This window comes from Rhamphochromis longiceps, linkage group LG16, assembly GCF_057381845.1.
Source record: "Rhamphochromis longiceps isolate RC_006_pf linkage group LG16, R_longiceps_female_GT1.1, whole genome shotgun sequence".
Taxonomy (NCBI): domain Eukaryota; kingdom Metazoa; phylum Chordata; class Actinopteri; order Cichliformes; family Cichlidae; genus Rhamphochromis; species Rhamphochromis longiceps.
In genome coordinates, this window is record NC_140572.1 from 21,387,718 (window position 1) to 21,411,012 (window position 23,295).

A 23,295-nucleotide genomic window follows, 5' to 3' on the forward strand; every position below is an offset into this window, starting at 1 on the left:
GTTTACAGCACTAAAGGCGTAGCTGATGCCACACATAGCCTTGTCTTCTCTGGACTGATTGATTGTCCCAGGCTGGGATGTTAGTTTTAGTCATACATCTGTCACAGTAATTACAGCTTTTTTAGACATTGTATATGTAAGTGGTTCCACAGTGCAGTGATCGCCAGTTCGATTCTGGGAGCAGATACAAAGTCCTTTGGAGGGGGAGCCGGTGTAAAAACATCCAAATAAAACATGCGGAGGTACCTGCTGTGGTGACTCCTTGTGAATAATGGAGCAGCCAAAAGTAGCTGCTTCTTCAGACATGGAATATGTAAAAATATGTTGGCTGGATTAATCTGTAGGGACATTGGTAGAAATGAAGTATTACTGGGGGTTGGCCTTTTTCTCCTGCACAAACAACAAAAGTACATGATATGAATGCAGAATCTACTTTGCGAGGAAGCTAAGATCCTTTAACATGTTGGCGTGTTTGATGATGGAAATCTGTGATAGTATGATCATTTACTTTGCTGTTATCTGCTGAGGGCTTGCATTAGTGCCAGAGATGCCAGCAAACTGCTCTCTCCGTCATGGACCACCCACTGCACCCGCTCCATTCTATACTACAGAGGCAGCAGAGCTTATTCTCTCTCAGACTTATTCAACCTCGCTGCCATAAAGGACACTTCAGAATATCATTCCTACTGGCCTATGTGAAACTGTACAACAGCTTCCATCTTCGTGACAGGTGAACACACCTGCCAAAACCCCACACGCATTTCAATATCAGACCTTCTTATTGCTGTTTCTTAGAGTTATAGTGTACATAATATTTATTAGTGATATTTGCACCAAATCTTTGTACACCACCAGTCTTATTTTTATTTTATTTTATTATTTTTCTTTATCACTGTTGTATATGTAAAAGGTTATTTTGCACTACTATTGTGCATTACGAGGCCTTCAAACCTCTCTCTCTAACCTATCTCTCAATATATCAAAGTGCACGTGTATGCTTGCAGGCCAACCAACTAAAAGCTCGTAATACACCACCATTTCGTTTGAGGCTGGAGCAGTTGTAGCGTTTGTATGGAATATGTGATGCGCAAGTATTGATATACATACGGTAACCAAAGGAATGTGTCACACTGATGTCAACTTGTTATTTACTTTCCAAATCTGAATGACTGAGCAAGGCGAAAGGAGAATTAATCAACCGCTGTGTGACCAGGCAGGCGAAAAATAGCGGTGTGTGGGGGGATGGGAAGAGCCCCCGAGAGGCCAGATAGGCAACAACATGCTACACTGTAGTCTCAGCGCACTGTCCTTAAACTGAAACAAGATATCATAGTGCACTTAAGCTCGAGAGCCATGTTTTAATGGTATTAATTATCCCGCCTAATCTATATGGGGGGAGGAGGGGGGTCAAATTTAATACACGCTCTGCTCAATCCACACGTGCGCAAATATACAAAGTGTACAGTAGTTATGCGTTAATGGCACACATAGGTTCCAGACAGCACGTGTATCTGTATATTTTCCATAAGGTGTTAACAAATTGACACTTTGGCTGCTGATTTGGCTAATTAGGCCAATCAGATACAAATGAGATAAAACAGTCCCTGGATTATTAACCCCAGAATAGATCGTGTTTATAATAGTCAGGTTTATTAAAGACAGTTTAGCCTTCAACCCCCCGCCCCCGTCCTCTCTCTCTCTCTCTCCTATTCTCTGTGTAAGTCTCTCTCTCCCTGCCGTTTAGCGCTCGCTGCTGTCTCTTTCTGCTCCTGTTCTCAGTGAACGGTGAGGGTGAAACTCTACAGAGAGTAGCCTGCAGCCTCAGCCACAGAAACTCGGGTTTATTCCAACTTTACCGCCAGTTGTGCGTGTGTGTGCGCGCGCGCGTCTGGGTGAACACGCTTTGTTAGCACAGCAAATTTAGCCGGCAGTGAGTCACACACACACTCACACCCGCGGTCGGAACTTGAAATGTGACGGTAATCAAAATGGGAGGAAAGTCGTAGCTAGCTCGCTGAAGTTGGAGGTTCTCCTTGTGGAAGAAGAAGGAAGAGGTGGCGGCGGACACCACGAGTTCACTCACAATAAAAGGTAAGCTAAGTAAAGGTCGAGTGGCACTGTTTTGGGCAGCACTGCATTCAGGCTGCTTGTGTGTTTATGTGGGTTAAAAGCAAAGAGGATAATGACTTTGAGAAATTGGTGATTACGGCGTTGATTAGGAGGATACTTGCCGGCACAAAGCTTAGTCACCCATTGACTCCACACGTGTGTTGAAATTCCCGTTTGCGCCTTTTAATTTAGCCTCTTTTGTTCATGATTTTTCAAACAGCCTACTTTTCTGCTACATTGTTGTTTTTCTTAAAGAAACATACTCATGCTTAACCTTATGTAGCCGACCTGTGGACTACTTTTACTAAACAGACTTAAGTTTTAGAGGTTCAAGGTTGTCCCATTGTGGTGACTGATTAGTTTGTCTACTTTGGTGGAAATGTGCTACTGAAGTCAAACAACATTAAGCTGCACTTTAGGTCATTTTGTTTGAGCTAAAGCATGAATGATACATATTTATATTGTCATGCAGACTTAGGAAGCGCATGTGTGGGGGAGGGGAGAGAAATTCAACTGTACTAGACAGTGCCACCAGTTTCAAGGGCCAGTTCATGCTCTTGTATAACTCCAGTTTTAAATTGTTACTGTTAAGCTTATGACCTTCTACCATGCAGCACAGCACAGGCAGACGCTTTTAGAGAAACTCTGCTGTGTAGGAAGGAATATAAAGTGTGATAATGCATGTCTACATAACACTCAACAAGCACAGACTACATTAGGAGAGAAATGAGAGATTGAGAAACGTGGTTTGACCTGCCTTTTACGACTCTAAATAGTGCCTGGAATGATGGGATACAGCTTCAACAGTCTTGTCTGCTTTAAGAGAATCAAAGTGCATCTTAATCCAGGTTATTCCAAGTTTTGGCCTTCTCCCAGTTGAATATATCCAAGATAATTAAAAACAAGGATAAACATTGACTTCTTTTAATTAAGAGGATAGGCTCTATGCCATGTGGACCAGTCATGCTTTTGTACCGGTTCACCAAGAAGAGAAACAAAAATGTTAATGTTGCTATATAAAAAAGATTCAGATGCCAGGACTGGCTAAAACCCCTGCTATTTAAATTCTGTAACCTGATTCTACTTCAGTGGCCCACATAAGTAATGTCAATGTGATGCTCCCATTTCTTGTTGACCTAGTGGCAGTATTTGAATGTTATTTGATCTCAATAGGAGTTACATATTTTCTGGGATTTTTTGCTGAACAGCCATGCCACAGCATGTCAGTTCCCTTTAGGGCAGGACTCCAACACAGCCACCCTACAACAGGAATTTTCTTCTGTTTTAACCTCTCCATTGTTGGTTCATAATTTTTTTTTTTTTTTTTTTTTTTTTTTTGGCGTTGGGTGATTATCTTGTGTCATAAACCAACCTCTCCTAAGCTTGAGGTCGTTGATCTCAATCATGCCATTCTCTTGTAAATTTTCTTATTACTGTGTCAATTTCATTGTTACTTCAAGCACTGTAAGGCGGGGTGGCCAATTAATTTTCCCAAGAGGCCACATGAGAAACTAGGAGTGTTATGGAAGGCTAAACTCAGTTTTGTTTATCACTTTTTGAACTGCTAGCAGTAAGAGTAAATGTCACAGTTGGGCCTTAATTGTGGCCTTTGAAGTAAAAATGTCCCAATCCATAATACTACCTCCACCATACTTCACAGTTGGTCTTAGTGTCATCCAGTGAATTTTTTTTTCTTCAAACCAAGGAGTTTCTGCTGGTTTTTTATTTATAGCAGCAGGAATGTCTACTTTTACTTAGAGACATTTTTTATGATTTTGAATTTGCTGAACACCCAGGTCTATAAAAATGCTTTCCTTCCTTTTCTTGCATTTTCCATTTCTATAATGGTTTTTCCAAGGTCCTGTGAAATTTGAGGCATAGTTCACACGAAGAAGTCTGTTTTTTTTTTTTTTTGTTTTGTTTTTTTTTCTTCCTTCTTTTTTTAACTAGACTTTTTTTTGAGGCTACAGTTTAGTAGCTTCCCAATCCTCATTGATGACCTAATTTATAAGGAGGGGCACGTCTACAACGAACACTTATAATCTCATTTCCAGCCTGTACTGTGAATAGTTTATTTTATGTGCTTAATAGTTTACCTTGCAAATTTACCATACATATGGAGTGTGTGCACACTGGATAGTAATGCCAAATTATCATTAATTGTTTATGTAATGTCACTTACAAAGAGTAAGGGAAAAAAGAAAAGGTCTCATGTATGACTGGTGTGTAAAATGTTTGAGTGTCAAGCAGGATATTCTTTTAGATTGAGTTGTTTAAATGCACTTTCTTGCGCTGTGTTGTTTTCTAAAGATCTGGTGTGACGAGTGTCTTAAACAGTTTTTGCAACCAGCTGCTCCACTTCAGTCCAGTAGTTGGTGGGAATGTAGAAGACAACTGTGATGACTCAATATAAAGTAAGGGGTGGGCAACACTGCAACAACAGCGAACATGTAGGAGATTCAAGTCTTGCTGCAGTTTAATGTGATTTACTGCTTTAGAATTGGGGTCACTGAGTCAGTGCAGGAAGAGAGATGAGCAATAGAAGCAAAGTGAATTCAGAACACCCCAAATGCTGGACTTCAAGTAAATAAACTTGCAAGCTGTTGCTGAGATTGTCCGTGACTTTATTGAGGCTGAATTAAAATGCTACTCCAGCCAAATTTAATAACATCATTCACGCTATGTAAAATAATTTCTCCATAACCCAATCTAGACTGCTTACCGTGTGGTGAAAACCTGTCCTTTGTTGTATGAGTTGTGTTGAACTCTAATTACAGTAGTTACAAAAGTTACAGGTTCAGTGCCACCTGGTAAAAGAACACCAGGATTTAGTTTCAGTGTTTTGCCTGTATTAATCTCTAATGTTCAGCATTAGAATTAATACTCTATAAAGTATGAGTAATGATATAGACTTTAAATCCTTTTCTTAGTGGATTTATCTGTCTTTTTATTTGGCGTTCCAATAAATTGACACAATTACCATTTGTACTGAATCCTCAGGGGGCATAGCCAAATAACATTGTTAGGCTGCTTCGTGACAGGATCTGAGATGAAAGGTGTTCTTTTTACCTTCCATGCAATACCTGGTCTTGTGTTTTAAAAGAAGAAAAAAACCCATCTCATGGCCTACAGTCTATGAAACATAATAGTTCAATTATTATTTTATTTTTTTAACTTATTTATATCTAACTACTGTAAGAAAACATCAGATCCACAGTGCAATGAGACTGTATTAAAAACAGAAATGTATTCCCTCTTCATAAGTAGGGCAAGGAAGTCCTGTGTGTCAGCCTTGTGGTGCTGCAAATCTCTTCACTGGGCTGTCCAAATATTTCTGTAGCAGTATTTATTTATGATAGACCATGGGGGAAGGTGGGCCATTCTCTCCCTTCAAAAGAGACATGCAGTGTTCAGTGGCGACCAGCCAACTGGTGCACTGGTGGTTACTCTAAAATAACTGCCATACAAGTACTGACTAGTTGAAGGCTGTAGTTATTTATTTGGACATCATTTGGTGTTAGGGTGGTGCTGTTTATCATTGTGTGAGCTACAGCCTATGGTGTCTTCCCTCTGTCCCTACTTAGAATAAAAGTAGAGCAAGTATATATCCCTTTAGGCATCTGTTAAAAATTTAAGTATTAATGTTTAGCGCTTTTCAATTGTAGGCAGATGATCACATCTCTTAAGTGTGACTTGCTTGATTTTTTTTTTTCTTGGTTTTTTTTTTGTTACTTTTTAGAAGGATGAATGAAGAAATAGTTGGTGGATGACTTTTCAGGAAGTTGTGCAAGCACATACTTGCCAGAGTGGGAAAGTTCTTTACTGATGGTCATATTGTGTTTTTTGCCTACGTCTTAATCTTCATCCTGAGTCAGCCACGTAAGCTTATCTTATCTTTTGTGGAGCAATCAGTGTAGTTATGCATGCAAAGTATGTCATCATCATCTTAGCCACTCCGTGCTACATCATTTAACAAAGACTTGTGCACCTTTTGGAAACTGGGCTTAAATATTGATTGAATATTGCGATTTGATATGTGAGAGAATCCCCTGCTTATGATGGATTCACAGTTGTTTCTGAATTATATTTTATTTATTTAAAAAAATCAGCATCTGTATGTTTTTGGTTTGTTTGTTTTTTAAAATCTCTTTATAATTCCAGTCACTTGAAAGGCTGTAATTCAAACTTTGCAGTTGCTTGGGCTTCTGGGTTTGCAGTATGCTGGTGGAAACCCTGCAGTATATGTGTGCATGCTTGGGTTTTGTCAGTAACACTGAAAGTCCACAGTTCTCAAAAGGACTGGATGATGTTAGGGCTGTTAGAATTGGCCAAAAAAGACATTTCGTTATTCCTTTATCAAAATCCACTCAGGTTCAAACCATTATTGCATATTAGATGTATCTGCAGCATGTCTGCAAGCAGGCATACCACTACAATGAGACATCATGTCTTACATAGTTATTTTATTTAACGTTGTTTATTTTTAGATTGATTTGAGTGCAAATCACACTTGAGCTCAGCTGTGAACTCCATGCCATCAAAACCACATGGTTGTTACAGAATTATTCACTCTTGTCAGACCCTGGACTTACATTTCATTTTCAGTCACTGATAGTGACAAGCTGTAACTTCTGTCCATGCTTTTAGGTTGTCTGCTGGTGTAGTGCAAAATGTAAGGATCCTGATGACTGAATTTAGCCTCTAGTAGTTAGAGCTATAAAGAAGTTTGAAAAACTAAATTAAAATAATCAGGGAAATGTTGTGACTTAACACATTAAGATTTACCTTATTGTGGTAGGCTTAATTGTTTGCTCCCTGTATTTCCTTGCACCAGCAGCTGTGTGTCTGAAATCTGAAGCAGCAAGCAGCTCTGCTGTTTCCACTCTGCCACTGTGCAACATTGTGGGTAAATATTTCCACATTAACAGTCCTGTTCCCAGCTGCTGGGTCTAAAAACTTTACTGGTAGAAACTCTGCATTGCGTTATGTGTGGCTTGCAAGATAAGACAAATGGCATAACAGTGTTGCTTGTCGTTTTTGTTTTTCCAAAGAATATTATTTATTTGTATGTATTTTATAGTTAGATTATATTGATTATATAATCCAATTTAGAGTACTTGTTGACAGCCTCATGTTATGTAGGTTAGTTCATTCAACTAGCCAACATCCACCTCATAATAAGTGATTTCCATTTTATTTGTGGAGGTGGTGTGTAGGTGCTTGGGCCAGGTGGGCTGTCAGCCATGTACCACAATGTTGGAAACTTGCATTAAGGTGAAAGGTATCTCTCTTGCTCTCTCTGTGGGCTGGCAATAGTAGTGCTGCAACAGCAGCACTGTCTTTGTGGACAACAGCTGTTCAGTGAGGTAGCTATATGCAGAGATTGAGGCAGGCAGTATGGCTCGAGCATCACACCAGTGCCATTTTAATGCCATTACAATTAGAGCAGGGCGATATGACCAAAAATATTTATCACGATATAGATCTGAAAATTTGCGATAACGATATAACTGACGATAATTGACACTAGACAAAATACTTTACAACTCCACAATTTTATTAGTGCAAAAAAACCCCATCAATGTATTTTCACTTAAACAAGCAGCTGTTTTTTGCATTAAAGTTATATAAAAATGTAACAGTACAAATGCAAATTCCTTGCTGACAGTTTAACCTAAAGGCATTTCCAGTGGAAATTGACCGACATATCCTCAGCATAACGAAGTATAATATCCACAAAACTTAAAAAGAGCTTATACACATGCAATACGGTAATATTATGTTGAAGCACTGTACGTATCCCTCCGGAGGCTCCTGCCTACGATAGCTGTAATGCTCCAACAATCCATCAAGTGGTGCGGGTTTGTAGCTTAGCAAAGTCGTACTAAAACATTTGACAGATTTTCGAGCACCGTGTACCACATAAAATCGTTTCGAGGTCAGTAAACACAACCAGAATTCAAACATAAGGCACACGGGATTATAAGGGGCACTGTCGATTTTCAGAAAAATCTAATGATTGATTTTTAAGTGTGCCGTATTTTCCAAAAAAAAAAACGGTAATAATGACGGTCCACTAGCATGCTCCACCAAAAATAGTGCTTTGTTATGTATCTGACAGACGAAAGCTAAACCAGTTCCACACCACTGAAGTTGCAGCATTTTTACAAACCAATTCTGGTTCATCCGTTTCATTCAACGATCCGCTTTCGCCCTTGTCATTCTCCGTCGCCGCCGTGCCTTTTTCGCCATGTGCGTATGAAAACAAAGGCACTGCGCATGCGCATTTTACCCATATTCTATCGCGATATTTCATTTTCTTGTCATTGCCCAACATTATACCGGTATTACCGTGAACGGTATGATATGTCCTAATTACAATATCATAGAGAGAAACCCAGTGATTTTCTTTGAGCAAGCATGTGGTGACAGCGGGGATGGAGGGGGGAAAAAAGCTTTCACTTGAAGCTTGACACTAGAAGCGAAGATAGAAAAGAAGACTACAGGGAAACGACAAACACTGAGCTCAGAGGGCTTGTATCTGAAGACCAGGAGCGTGCAGCTCTGAGTCCAGAGATCCCTGCAGAAAGACACAATGAGAGAGGACATGTAGAGGAACAAAGAAGCACAAACTACAGATGGTAGAAGGCAGAAAGTTAATGCATGCAACTAGGGCTGGGCGATATATCGAGTTTTTTAAAAATATCGATATATTTTCATACGAGATATAAGATGTGAGAATATCGTTTATATCGATATAGTCTATGTTACGTTATAATTATACTTGTGGAGCCGCAGGTTTGCCTCTCTTTCGTCCACTTTTGTCTCTACGCAACGTTACTCGGCCTCGCCTCTCCTTCACTGAACACAACTCCGCCTCCCCCATAGCTTCACCTGCAGGCAATGACAAGATGAAAGCGGAAAATCTCCATTAGCGAGTTACCGTGCGTGGGGCTGGACGGCGTCAACGTGTTAGCGAGCTAACCGCGCTAACGAGCTAACCGCGCTAACGACATGCAGCCCGGAGGAGCTGCACGGCCTAAAATCCTTTCATTTTCTCAAAAATCGACAGTGCGCCTTATGTATGAATTCTGGTTGTGCTTACTGACCGCGAACCGATTTTATGTGGAACACAGCGCTCAGCAATCTGTCAAAAAAATGTTTTAATATGACTTTGCTAAGCTACGGAGCTGCACCGCTTGATGGATTGTCGGAGGATTACGGCTACCAAGGAGGAGCCTCGCGGAGTGATACGTACTGTGTGTGTATAAGGACCACAAACGGCACCTGTTCAGAGATGTGGTGCAGCTGTGAAATCTGTCTCTTTGTTATTATGCTCAGCGTCTATTAGTTTACATTTTGACTGCACAATTGTGAGCTTTTTGTTATGCACAAAAACAACATTGTTTTCTTTTATTTATGGACCATGATTATTTAATAAATGCTGATAATTTATTTTTGAGTAATTTCTTCATGTACATCTACGCTGTATGTAAATAAAAGTGCCCATGTGACATCTGGGACACAGTGTGACTAAGAACTCTCTTTTTGTTCTTAACTTATAGCTTTAAAAAAAAAAAATCGAGATATATATCTTATATCGCCATCCAGCTAAAAAATATCGAGATATGAATTTTGGGTCATATCGCCCAGCCCTACATGCAACTCTGACATTTAAATGCACGCCAACTGAAAGCCTTAATAAAGGCATTCAACAAAACAGAATAGAGTTGAGGTGAGGCTAAGTGCATCATGCAGCAGCTGGATGTATATGCAGCAGTATTTAAGATCAGTTTTTATTACACAGCAATAGCAGTGTTTAGTTTTTTGTTTTCTTCGTTTATGCTTAAAATTGCAACAGGATATCGCAATAAGACAATTTCATAGTTTTGGCCAAGAAGCAAAAATGAATGTACTTCTGTAAAATGTGGTAGTAGTATTCTGTGACTGTCTATAATTGTGTGTATTTCCATGACCCATATACTCATGCGGTTGCAAGAGGAAACCCTAAAATGTCCCAAACTTTTATTGCTCGTGTGCAGTCAGTTGTTCAGCATGGAAGATGCTGTGTGGAGGACACAGACAAAGGGAAATCTTTGGTGTGTTGCTGTTAGTGTTACACGGTGTAAATGCTGGCTAAAGAAGCAGCCGTGAGATGGCTTAGAATGAAGATCAGTTTTTCAGCACGCTTGTCTGACTTGTTTGCTTGACCCTGATGTCAGATGGAAGGAAAGCTCAAGGAGAGTGGGGGTATTTAGGGTGGCATGAGCAGCTGTTGACAGAGAAGCAAGAGCCTTTGGTCACCATAGCAACACTTGTATTGCCTACACTGGTGTGTCTCGGTGTTTACAGCTCATTTGTGCTATCCTCATTTTGATGAAGAAAAAGAAATGCCTTGCAGAGGCCTCTGAAATGACTACTAACTTGTTAAGGATTCTTTATTACTATTGAATAAATACACAAAAGCTATAATGGTTACTTTTTTTTTCGGGTAGTGAAATAGTGTTTATGCAAAAGCTTGTTAAGACATACTGTACACTCCCATAGAGATGTAATACTTTCAGTTCCTGTCAGTGGTGTAGACAATGGCTGCATTTGCGTAATGTCAACACAGTCAAAACACTTCCAAATGCTCTATTCATTATTCATTTAGGCGTTTATTATCAGACGTGCAGATAATTCACTCTCCGCTTCGCTTGGTATGCACTGGCCTAGATGTAAAACCACATAAATTTGTGAAGTTCTAACTGAGCAATGGGAAAGGTGGATTTTTATGTTGTTTGTGTGCTGCCTTCAGCATGAAGGGAAAAAAAAAAAAAAGCTTTGTGTCCCAGAATCTTCTCCACACAATGTACTTATTCGCCACCCACCCCCACAAAGCCATATACACAGGCATGCCCCACAGTGACTAGTTCTCGATACGCTTGTGTGATTGTATGTATGAAAGAAGCTTATCTGGAGACGCCAAATTAATAGCTTACCAGTAACCTGGTTATTTTGTCTTCAGTGTAGCTTGTCAGTAATCAGATTTATTTCCAGTTCCATGCTGTATGCTTTTAAACTAATCCGATATTGTAACATTTTAATATATGCAATAATTTGTTGTACTTGCATGACAAAATGATGCATCTGTCATCAGCCAAAATGACCAAAATCATTTAGGCAAGAATGTGCCTAGGTGTGGGCAGGTTGTTTCATGTAGTGGATAAAAAGCTGTTAAGAATGATTAGCGTAATATAGCACTTTTTATTTTTAAGGAATAAATATGCTACATTTTGACTTAACAGTAGTTAATAATTTTGTAACGTGTGTGAGAGAGATGGATGGATGATCTCATTTAGATGTTTTTACTAGAAATAATCAGTCATTTTAGCCCTCTTCTGTTATAAAATTAAAGCAGTTTTAGAGTGTACTCTTTGATGATGAAAATACAGATTCATCTTCTTTTGAGTCATATGCTCTGTTTATTAAAATAATTGATGTTTTGCTCTCTTATGGTTACAAATGTAGGGTCTGCGCTAATAGAGAAGACACCTGGGAATTTCCTTCTTTGAACACTATAATACTAGTTTGGTTTCAACTGAGAAAACTAAATGTCACCCGTATGCAAGTGAGAGATGACATTTTTATTTGATGTTGACGAGTTTTGCATGAGGGTGGATCTTGGGTCCTGAATGGAAACAATTATGGTGGCTCCATCAGTGATCCTTAGTCTGTTGCCATTTTCCAATCATTTCCCAGGGAGAAACCCTCTTTTCCAGTGTCTCTCTTGCGAGTGCAAATTCACTCATATTGCTGTGTCTAATAAGGAGTTCAAATTTGACTTGTAATTTGCGAGGATCATAGGATTGGGTGTGTTTGATGAAGCTCTAGTGGGACTGAATGCGCTCATTAATGTGTTATGTGGGATTCATGGTATCATGTTTGTGTCCATTTGCAAAGGTATTTGGTTACACAGAGTGAAGGTGTATGGGTATACAACCTATGCAGACATGCTTGCATGTAGACTTCAAAAAGGAAAAAAAAAAAAAAGGCAGACAGAAGCTGCAGTGGTCACACAACTATGCCAGCTGCTTCAGCCTCATGACTCATCATGCTGAAAGATCTAGTAGCCCAGTCCTTGTAGTTCCAAGCATGGCCAACCATGGCTTGGAGAGCCTAAAGATTTTTTTTTTTCTTTTCCGCAACTCATTACTGTAACAGGTAATTTCACGTGTAAGATGCACTCATCCAAAGGTGTTGTAATGTGTGGGTGTAGTAACTGGTTGGAATGAAAAACCTGCAGACTTCCATTGCACTTGGCTGGCCACCCCTGGTAAACATTAAGTGTTTCCACCCATAGCAAGCATGGGAGAAGTGTTTCCCCTAGAGACCGAAGGCTACCATCCCCCATCATTTGCCGACCTACATTGACTGTCATTTAGTGAGTCACTGAGAAAGGCAAAGGACAATGCACAAATGGTTGTTGTTGTTGTGATTACCTGTGTGGGGATCATTATCACAATGCACCCCTCCACTGTCCCCTTTGCCCCCCCCCCACACACACACACCCCAGACTGCAGCCCAAACCAGAAGCTTCAAAGGCGGGTTTTACTCAGCAGAGCAGTTCAAGAGAAAATGGCTGCTGTTTCCAGGTCTTGTTTGCACATCTGTCAGGAGTTGACTGTTCAGGAGAAAATGGGGTCCGTGGTATGCAGGGTTTTTTTTTAACATCGTTCTATTCCAGCCTGCATGTGTAGGAGATGCCTGTGTGTTTTTCTGTGCTGTATTATTATTATTATTATTATTTTTTTTTTACAGCCAAATGTTGATGTTCAGAAAGCATTTGATTGGATTTTTAGTGAGGTTTTCACAGGAAAAGATCTAAGATTTCTGCACAAGGTATTATTCAATTTGCTGTGAATTTTTGTTTCTATCTATGCACATTTAAATCAACACATGCTGTTTTAAATGCTCAAATAGTTGCATTTAAACGGTTTCATATGTAATCCTTTCATTTTCCTTAAGGGGAATATCAATATTTTGTTGTTGATCTGTTTTTGCACAGTTTAGAGCAGCTTGATATTTAAAACTCTTGGTTTATGTATTGAAGCAGGTTTCTGAGCTTTATAACCACCCCTTTTCCAAAAAAAAAGTCTCTAATTTGAAATTTGACTTCATACAAATTAAGATTTGACCAGCTTTCATACTACTCTCCAGTCTTTCATCTGATATCCCTCTGTGGTCACAGTTCAAAATGTGAAGCTCAAAACAAGGAAGTTGGAAAAACGCTGTAACAGCATAGCATGACAATTTGAGTTCCCCCTCCCCCAACACTGCCACCTTCTGTGAATTGCATCATATGTTAGTCATGTCTGTTTCTTAGGAATGTACTAATTTATCGACAGAGCGTCTGTAGAGGGAAGTGTTAGGTGCTGACTATCCTTGGTCTTTCTGCAAAAAGAATAAAAAGGAAAAGAAAAGAGACATCTGTCCTTATATCTGACATCCAGTTTCATATTTCTTGTGAGTCTTTGAGTATCAGCTAGTACCTGCTATTTCTACATTCACATTATCTGCTATGATAAGATCAAATCCAAAGCTGTAGTACCTGGATAAATAAATCAACTATGCAGTAACTGGGCAGAAAAACATACTGGCAAAAGTCTAAGTTGTCTATTTCAACACTGAAAATATCTCGAAGCATTCAGCCACAGCATTGCTGGGCATTGTTGTCACGTTTTTTTAGCCAGCAGCAGAGGCACAGTCCTGGCACAATATTGCTTTAGTATTGTGCTGTTGCTGCACAGAGCTAACCAGACCCGTGTCTACATGTTGCCACTGTGTCACTTGGGGACACTGTCAGATATGTGGAACAGCCAGTAATGTGTGCTACTTTGTTCAGTTTTGGCTCTTGTTGGTTCTCTGGCTTTCGCTCTGTTGCAGAGAAGACACAATTTATAATTTAAACGTATAGACTGTTCTCTGCAGCCATTGTTTATGTTTTTAATGTGTGCTTCTTATTTATGTATTCATTTGTAATTTTGTGATTCTTCTTCTTTGTGGTGCACACTCACCACTCACACTTTCCTATTTTAATCAGCTTTTCAACCAGTTGGCTTTAAACCTGCTGTAATCTTGTAATGTCATCAGTCAGGCAACATACTGTTGGCTTTCTGAAGGACTGCACTCCAGCATCTGCGTTGGTTTCAATCCAGTAATTATGTTATCTGTGTAGCCGTAGAGCTACACTCGACATCCACGCATGACCATAAATTGAGCAGAAATCAGAGCTGAATTGAGGTCTGGGTCATAGTGTGCTGGTATACATGGATATGCACATGAATTCAGATTAGCACATCGCTTCGCATTAACATATCATGAATTCAGAAACAATAACATGCTATGTGAACACTAAGGAGGCATTAAGCAGGCTTTGTTTGGTTTAGTGTGATGGTCAAAGGTGGATTATGAGGGTGTCGTCTTAGAGGCAGTATAGTGAGAGTGGCTGCAGTGAGCCTGATGTCCTCAGCAGGGATGCTCATAATTGACCCATTAGGTGATTTTTATCAACTCTAGCAATTTCCATTTTTATTTTTATTTTTTGCTTTGCAGTCACATGTTTTCCATTTGACAGAGTTGATACGATTGTAGAGCTATATTTTTCTTCCGCCTGTAAATGGTGTCAATATCACCATGCAGGCATGTTCGTTGTGATGAGGTTTTATTTTTTTTGTCCGTTTTAATACAGTCTCTAAGACGAAGTGAAGACAGGAAACTCTTAAGATGATAATGGTAGCTTAATAGAAAACAGATGGGTATTTCTGTAACTGTTGCTCACACGCTGATTTGTATTTCAGATGCGTCATCTGATTTCTCGTATGTGTATTTGCCACATGAAGACTGGTTTTGCTGGAGTGCAATTTGCTGCTTTGTTTCCGTTGATTGACAGGACATTAATCAAATCTGCCAGCTGAGAGACTGAAAGCATTTCACAAAGTAGGGTTACGTGTTTCATTGTTGAGTATTTTTCTCTTACCTGTGCAATAAGTGACATGAATCAGATTTCTATTTCAAACTGAGCCGTGTGGTTTACGATCAACAATGTGTTTGATTTTATTTGCATGTTGCTAAGCACATTAGACAGCCCTCTAATAAGTCCTACAAATCCTACGATCCTGTAAGCGTACAATCAGTTTGGATGTCTCATGTTTTTCTTCTGTGCTTATCTGAGTTCATCTGAACTGATAAACCTTTGCAGGACAGAGGTTGGCATCTTCTCTGGTTAGGCCCAGTGTTTAGTCAAAGGAGTCTTGAATGCACAGCGTGTTGTGTAATGGACGGTTGCATCATGTGCCCATCTGATAGAGGCTTTATTGGTGCTGCTGATGAGACCAGCATCTCTCTCTCTAGACTCCCATTTGATGATGTTTCCAGTTGTTTGGTATGTAGCTATAGAGGCCCTGGGAGCAGTGGCTGAACGCTTTGATGTGGCTAGTCTGTCTTAGTCCCATATGTAAGCTAATTAGCTAAAGGGGAAACATGAGGGCTGTGGGCCAGAACTGGGTACATCGATGAAGGTAGACAAGCTTAGCATTGTTTATTCTTTGGAAGAAGCGGGTAAAAGAACTCTTACCTTGAGTGAAATGTGTCTGTCATTATCATATGCTTCAGCAATCGATGAAATGAGAATAAAACTGTTGTCCATGTAATGCTTCTGACATTCAGGTGTATGTTTTGCAGTTGCGAGCGTCTTTGCTCCGAGTATAATGACATAGTCTTTTATGTTCAAAAATATAAAAGAAGCTTGCTGCACTAGTTAGAGGTAGCTATTATTCCAGTCCTCGGCATCTCTATGGGGCTACAACAAAGGTAGACCCAATTTGAAAGAATATACCAAGGTGAAAGAGTGAATAATTCATGTTGAGTAAAATGTTCAAGCCCTCTGGCTTTATGCCCACTGGTAATTGGGACAACACCGCTCTGTCTATTTTGCTCGATCTCTCTTGTTGCTATGCTACCGAAGGGAATCTTGAGTGGGCCTGGATAGTGTATGGAATGAAAGTTGGACAGCCATGCAGTCTTCATAGCTGACAGCATCCCTTTATGTCTCTTTATGGTGAAATGTCCATCTGTTTACTTCTTATTGGGAGAGCAGGAAATGGTTAGATGTGTGTCTTTGTGCATTCCCAGGTTTAATTTGGTTCCTTTGCTTTGTTGTCTGCTGCTCTGACATTTTCGTTCTTGTGGTGTTTACTATAAATTTGTGTGTGTTTACATTGTTTCTGTGGGTGTATATACAAGGTTTTTTTTTCCAGCTTCATTTACTCTGTTCTTGTAAAGCATGTGGGAGATTATGAACAGTACAGCAACCAAAAATTGTTAGAATTAACAATGTTACTCCATTTTGATTTAATTGTTAACGTAAGTACTGTTATTAAATACTTGTATTTGTTTAAACTGGAAGGTTAGGTGGGCTGCTATGATTAATTTTAAGTCACTAGATGGGCAGTAGAGTCATGCTTGATATCCTAAAATCAAAGCTTATTCCATCTACTTGCTTTTTGTTCTGAATGTAGATTTTTGGGAGGAACTAATCCAGCGCTTAACAACATCAGAGGATCGAGTCATGCAGCAGTGGTTAAGACCAGAGTGTGAATGAACTAACAGGAAGTGGAAGTGAGGGCTTTCCCGTGCGTGTGTTTGTTTGTCTGCGCATAGCTGTATCACTATGCAAAGACACATTGTGTAACTATTTTTACCAGTAGGAGATGCCAAATGGCATTCGGGTCAATAAAACTATGGATTTGTAAATGTCACATGCCAGAGCACAGACCTAAATATTAATCTCAGATCCCAATCTTGATCTCTTCTCAGGAGTGAGCTCAGCCTTCCAACATACCGCCTCCTTTCACTGGGCTAAGATGAGTATTACCAGCGACGAAGTGAACTTCTTGGTCTACAGATATCTCCAAGAGTCAGGTTTGCCTCTCAAATGTCTTTTTTTTTTTTTTCTTCTTTGTAAATTTAGGATGTAAGCACCATGTGAAAACACAGTGTTGCATTGCTCTTGATATATCAGCATGCTATTATACTCAGGGATCTGAATTTAAAGGATCTGGATCAGTCCCGAAACCCTAGCTGTTGTCTTTTATTACTGTTTATTGAGACTGTCTGAAGCCATCTGGCAGTGTACAAGCTACTAGCAGCTCTGAGAGGTCAACACTGAAAATTGGCATGCCTTATTGTACTCTCAAATGTCATGCTTGTTATTCCATTTTGTTGTTGTATTCAATTACTCTTAGCTTTGATTGGATCAGACAAGACTTTTCTTTGAATATTTGTGTTGTGTTTGTGCACATCTTGTGCTTGGCACTCTGCTGTTAATGAATGTGAATGGTGTTTTGTTTTCAGGTTTCTCCCACTCAGCATTCACCTTTGGCATTGAGAGCCACATCAGCCAATCCAACATCAATGGAACACTAGTGCCCCCTGCTGCTCTCATCTCTATCCTGCAGAAAGGACTCCAGTATGTGGAGGCAGAAATCAGCATTAATGAGGTGAGGGCTGGGACCTGCTGTTACTGACTCCCACAGATGTCTTCTGTTGCTTAATGATACAAAGACAGACTTTGATCTTGATGCCGACTCGCTAGGGTAACTGCAAGTGCTTATTTCCCCCCCCCCCCACACACATTTACGTCGTCTTGTACTGGAAGAAGCCCTGAAGTGTGTTTGTATTAGGCTGCCAATTAGGAAGCACTCTTCACCTTTGTAATTGACGATTATCAGGGAAACGAGACGAGTCACTAATTAAAAACCACACCCCTCCACCATGCGTTCTTAACTCCTCTTGTGATGACAGGACGGCACGGTCTTTGACGGTCGACCGATTGAGTCACTGTCGCTCATTGACGCGGTGATGCCAGATGTGGTGCAGACGCGGCAGCAGGCCTTCCGCGACAGACTAGCCCAGCAGCAGACCACCTGTACCATAACAGCTTCAACCTCTGGAATCCAGTCCAATGCGCCAAAAAATGGAGAAGCCACTGTCAATGGCGAGGAGAATGGTACTCACAACATGAGTAAGTTGAACATTAATATCGTTGGTCGCAGCTTACAGTCACCACATTTTGTCTCTTAACTTTAACCCAAATATCTGAGTCATGACAGAAATGGTGACTCATGTAATACATTTCTGAGATCTGTTAATGTGACCTCATTGTGTTACAGATGTGTGTCAAGCTCACAGTCAGTTACTGTATATTCAGTTATGTCTGTAGCAGTGATAGCCATTTTCCATTGCCCAACATGTGTGAAGTAATATATGATGCATAGGTCAGAGTCTTCTTACTGGAATATAACAGCTTGAGAGTTGCTTTTAAAATTAGAGATGTCATAGTAGTTGAAGCACATCAATATATACTTTAGTTGACTTTTTTGAATAGATTACTGATTTTCTTTGTTGGCCCCCTGTTGCTTGAAAAGTAATATATTCACCTCCTTTGACAATTGTCTAAACTAAATACTGTAAACATTAATGGTAAATCTACACAATGCTTAAAACTTGCTGAGAATTGTAGGCAAATCTGTGTTTTGCGTGTATGTTAATGTACATAAAATATGTATCTGTCCACTCCTCAGATAACCACAGTGAGCCTATGGAGATGGATGTGGATGTTGAGATACCAGCCAGTAAAGCTACAGTACTCAGAGGCCACGAGTCTGAAGTTTTCATCTGCGCCTGGAACCCTGTCAGCGATCTGTTGGCCTCAGGGTCAGTCTCTGTCTGTGCTGAAACACATCTTAATTCATCCTGCATGAATCGTACTGTATTGTATTTACGCTGTGGTGTAAGACATCTAGCTTTATAAAAAAACACTGCTGATAGGTTGTATTTCCACAATCATTTGACCGCCTCCTGTTATGTTGGTTGGTTCAGTTCGGGGGACTCCACTGCCAGGATCTGGAACCTGAACGAGAATAATAACTCGATCTCCACCCAGCTGGTGCTGCGCCACTGTATCCGAGAAGGTGGCCAGGATGTCCCCAGCAACAAAGATGTCACCTCCCTAGACTGGAATGTAGGTTTCAGATCATACATCACATCTTTCCTCTCGTACCTTTACCATCTGGTAAACAGGCAGTGCCGTCAGGTAACAGTTCTGTTATGTTGTCGTCCAACAGAGCGATGGGACTCTCCTGGCAACAGGCTCGTATGATGGATTTGCCAGGATATGGACAAAGGATGGTATGTCCTCCATCATTGTCACACATTGTTGTTTCTTTTGCCATTAGATTTTTATTTTTTTGACATTGTTGATGTGAAAAATGTAACCTTCGTGACAATTTTGTGAGGGATCTTTTCTAAGAGAAACTGATATTACTCTTATCCATTAGGAAATCTGGCAAGCACATTGGGTCAACATAAAGGGCCCATATTTGCACTCAAGTGGAACAAGAAGGGGAACTGTATTCTCAGCGCTGGTGTAGATAAGGTACTCCTAAAGATCCCCAGGCGTGGATTTGTCTTTCACTAATAATATCCTTGTGTTTTGGGGGGTTTTGTTTGCTTTTTTTGTTTCAAACCAGCCTTTTTTTGCTCATCAGACAAAGACTAAATCTCTGACATATCATTTTCTCATATCCATAGCCTAAAATTCTTAACAGTATTAAAAACAGGGAAAGAAACCTGAAATTTTTGGCTCCCACATTAAATTTTCTTATCTGTCTTTTACGATTAATTTGTCTTTTTTATAGCACAACAGACATTTAATCAAATGGAATGGAGTAAAACTTTACCAAGAAAGGTTAAGCAAACTGAGTCGGTGACATTAACTGCAGATGGCTTTATGGACCATCGAACGACAGATGAGGCATGTGCATTTGTGCAGAAAAGTTGAGCTTGTGTTTTAAAATGCAATTGTAACTTTTCCAGACGACAATCATTTGGGACGCACACACAGGAGAAGCCAAACAGCAGTTCCCTTTCCACTCAGGTAAAGCGAATTCATGTATCCAGATAAATGACTGTTATAGATAATGAATATGATACAAAGTGACTGCTGCTCAGTTGCGATCGTGCAACCCTAATGAGTATGGATTTGTGCACAGCCCCAGCACTGGATGTTGACTGGCAGAACAACACCACGTTTGCCTCTTGCAGCACAGACATGTGCATCCACGTATGTCGACTTGGCAGCGACCGCCCCCTCAAGACTTTCCAGGGCCACACGGTGAGCAGCTTTTCTGACCCCATCTCTCTCTCACACTAACTTTAGTTCTACCTCAACATACATGCTAATGAGCGTTGTTTTGCAGAATGAAGTTAATGCCATTAAGTGGGACCCATCAGGTATGCTGCTTGCCTCCTGCTCGGATGACATGACCTTAAAGGTAAGACCAGTCTCCGGTCTTGGAGGTTAAAGAAAACAAACACATTGATTTGTATTCATACATACTTTGCTCTTGCCATTCCCCTCACGTGCAGATTTGGAGTATGAAGCAGGAGTCATGTGTCCATGACCTCCAGGCTCACAGTAAAGAAATCTACACTATCAAGTGGAGCCCCACAGGCCCCAGCACAAATAACCCCAACGCCAACATCATGCTTGCCAGGTAGGAGATTGACTATATATAACTCTCATTCAATACCGATCACACGGGTCAACTTTTAATGAAGTCCTGGCTTGTTGTGTTCACTATGAGCTGTGTGTATGTTGAACCTTATAGATGTGTTTGCGAAGGCCACAAGCCCCGATGCTTCTTGATGATAAGAAACTATGTCTCATTCTGCATTTACTTTAGTCTTCAGTAAATTTAGAGTTTGATATAACAGGCAATGTGAAATAGGTTAGGACATGGCCTTTAAAAACTGAAATGATGCAAATGGATAGCTTTCAATAATGGAATTTTTTTTTCCCGTGTCTTCCTCTGCAATATAAAGCAGTGGAAATAAAAACTAGCATTTATTGAAGAAACTGATTATTAGGATGCTTTGATGCTGCTTAACCATCTGATTCCTATCCTCTGTTCTCCACACAGCGCTTCTTTTGACTCTACAGTGCGACTGTGGGATGTTGAACGAGGAGTTTGTATTCATACACTGACCAGGCACCAGGAACCGGTCTACAGCGTGGCCTTCAGCCCTGATGGCAAACACCTAGCCAGCGGCTCCTTTGATAAATGTGTCCACATTTGGAATACTACGGTAAGAGCCGGACTGGAATTTATACTGTGCCAAACGACAGAGAAGAGACAATTAATTGTCATTTGTTTGTGGCTTTGTTTCAGACTGGAGCCTTGGTGCACAGCTACAGGGGTACTGGCGGCATCTTCGAGGTGTGCTGGAACAGCACCGGAGACAAAGTTGGTGCCAGTGCCTCAGACGGCTCGGTAAGCTGTTTTGATTTTAGTTTTAATTTCAAATAAAACAAAAATGTCAGAAAGCTCTCACGACCAATATTTGAAGAACAGCGAGTAAAAATGCAGACTTGAAATGTAATATTAAAGCTATCTAATTTTTATTTATTTATTTTGACATTCTAGGTTTGTGTTCTCGATCTCCGAAAATAGCCCACTTGATGATTAATCCTGGATTGTGGAGAAAAATGCCTTCTCCTGCCATCAGCAAACACACACTCATTGCTCAAGAAAGGCTGTAAAGGTGAACTGAATGAAAACTCTCACCGGAATAAAACCAGATCACTGCAGCGGTTTTAACTCCAACTGAATTCAGCGCACCCTCCAGTCGATGTGTGTATTTTATGAGAAGCCTGTTTGAGACATAGCGGAAGCTGGCTAAGAGATTCCCCTAGACTGGACACAACTCGCTGGGTGCATCCATGTATTAAAATGGTTCCTTATGATGAAGTGCTGCGATCCCCACGGGCCACTGGTCCACCGTTTTCGGGTTGTGAGGGTAGAAACACGGATGAGCCGAGATATATAAAGACAAAAGTGTTATTGAGACACTGGTGTTTGGCTGTGAGAGGAAACAAATTGCGAGGAACTTCATGTCGTAATGAAGTAACACAACGAAAGTAGCTGATACTGAAAACTGAAGCACTGCTGCTGTCTGTTGACACAGTGCTTAATTTCTCCCCAGTGGAGAAACGTTTGTTTCAAGAGTAATTCTTCCTTTTCTTTTCTTTTTTCCTTTGTTCCTCCGTCTTTTCTTTTTTTGTATCTATTTTCCACAGATGGATTTTTGAAAATCAAACTGAATGTGCCGCTATGAGGTAGTTCTTAGCTCCTTTTTAACATCAGGTTCAACAACACAAAAGGAAAGGCCTGCCAAGAAATTGTCCTAACTTCCAAAAATGACCTGTTCGATTCAGTCGTCAGAAAACGTCATTCTGTGGACAAGATGTGAAAAGTGTGCTTTATACAGAGAATTATCTGCCACTCTAGATGTAAATTTAAAGAATGTAAAGATGTAAATTAGATTCATACACAGACTTATATACTGTGTATATATGTTTATATACAGCACACTTTATTGCAATCCTGTAGGGGCTTTTTAATGGCTAGAGCTATCAGATCTTTGCTGATAATTCAAGACAAGACCACTCTTTAAATGAAGTGCATATCTCATGAGCTTCTTATGTTGCAGCCTTTCTGAAATCTGCCAGTCGTATCCATTTGATCGAGCTTACTTTTCGTTAAGTGAATCACAGAAAAAACATCAAGGAAAATGGCTTGAGCATTGTTGTTCTTCTCTGCTGATCACTAAAAGCCATGGAGGAAATGTACACCGCATCATCTGCATTTGGGAAGTTCTCTTGTTAAAGATTTTAGCAGTCATCACTATCCTACTTAGCCTGCTGCTTTTATTTCTGTTTTGTGTGTAAAACAAGTCATCACGGGGCTCACAATTTCCAATTTCATTGTACTACTGTACTATGTATGACTGTGCAATGACAATAAAGAGTTATCTTACAAACCTGTAACTGCCAAGCAGACAAGCAAGGAAAGTTTCTGCAGCTTGTTTTATTATTAGCATGGTTCCTCTCTGGCACTTTTCCTCTGATCAGCCTACTGAAAATTCTGATCATTTGACCAGGAGGTGGATTTTATGCAAAAGCCTTGCTGTTGTTTAAATTTTTTTTCAGGTGTGCTGAGCTTGAAATGTGTTGTGAGCAGTATGTCTGCCTGCTTGGATGTAAAGTAAAAGTATCTTCAAGCGAACCTGCTACCACTTTGATTT

General features: G+C 40.2%; 1 protein-coding gene across 2 annotated transcripts; it reads left to right on the forward strand.

Moving 5' to 3' along the window:
• The first annotated feature begins 1,737 nt into the window (after positions 1–1,737).
• Positions 1,738–23,062, forward strand: tbl1x (transducin beta like 1 X-linked). Of its 2 annotated transcripts, XM_085383809.1 has the most exons (16): positions 1,738–2,091; positions 16,668–16,781; positions 16,966–17,070; positions 17,503–17,648; positions 17,953–18,172; positions 18,732–18,864; positions 19,030–19,171; positions 19,275–19,338; positions 19,488–19,585; positions 20,026–20,086; positions 20,202–20,323; positions 20,409–20,483; positions 20,578–20,705; positions 21,132–21,297; positions 21,381–21,482; positions 21,636–23,062. In XM_085383809.1, exons 3-16 carry the CDS (start codon positions 17,013–17,015, stop codon positions 21,660–21,662), a joined length of 1,542 nt encoding a protein of 513 aa, XP_085239935.1. In that variant the 5' UTR covers positions 1,738–2,091; positions 16,668–16,781; positions 16,966–17,012; the 3' UTR covers positions 21,663–23,062. The 2 variants fall into 2 exon arrangements, with proteins under 2 accessions (XP_085239935.1, XP_085239934.1); XM_085383808.1 differs by lacking the exon at positions 16,668–16,781.
• Positions 23,063–23,295: the final 233 nt, after the last annotated feature.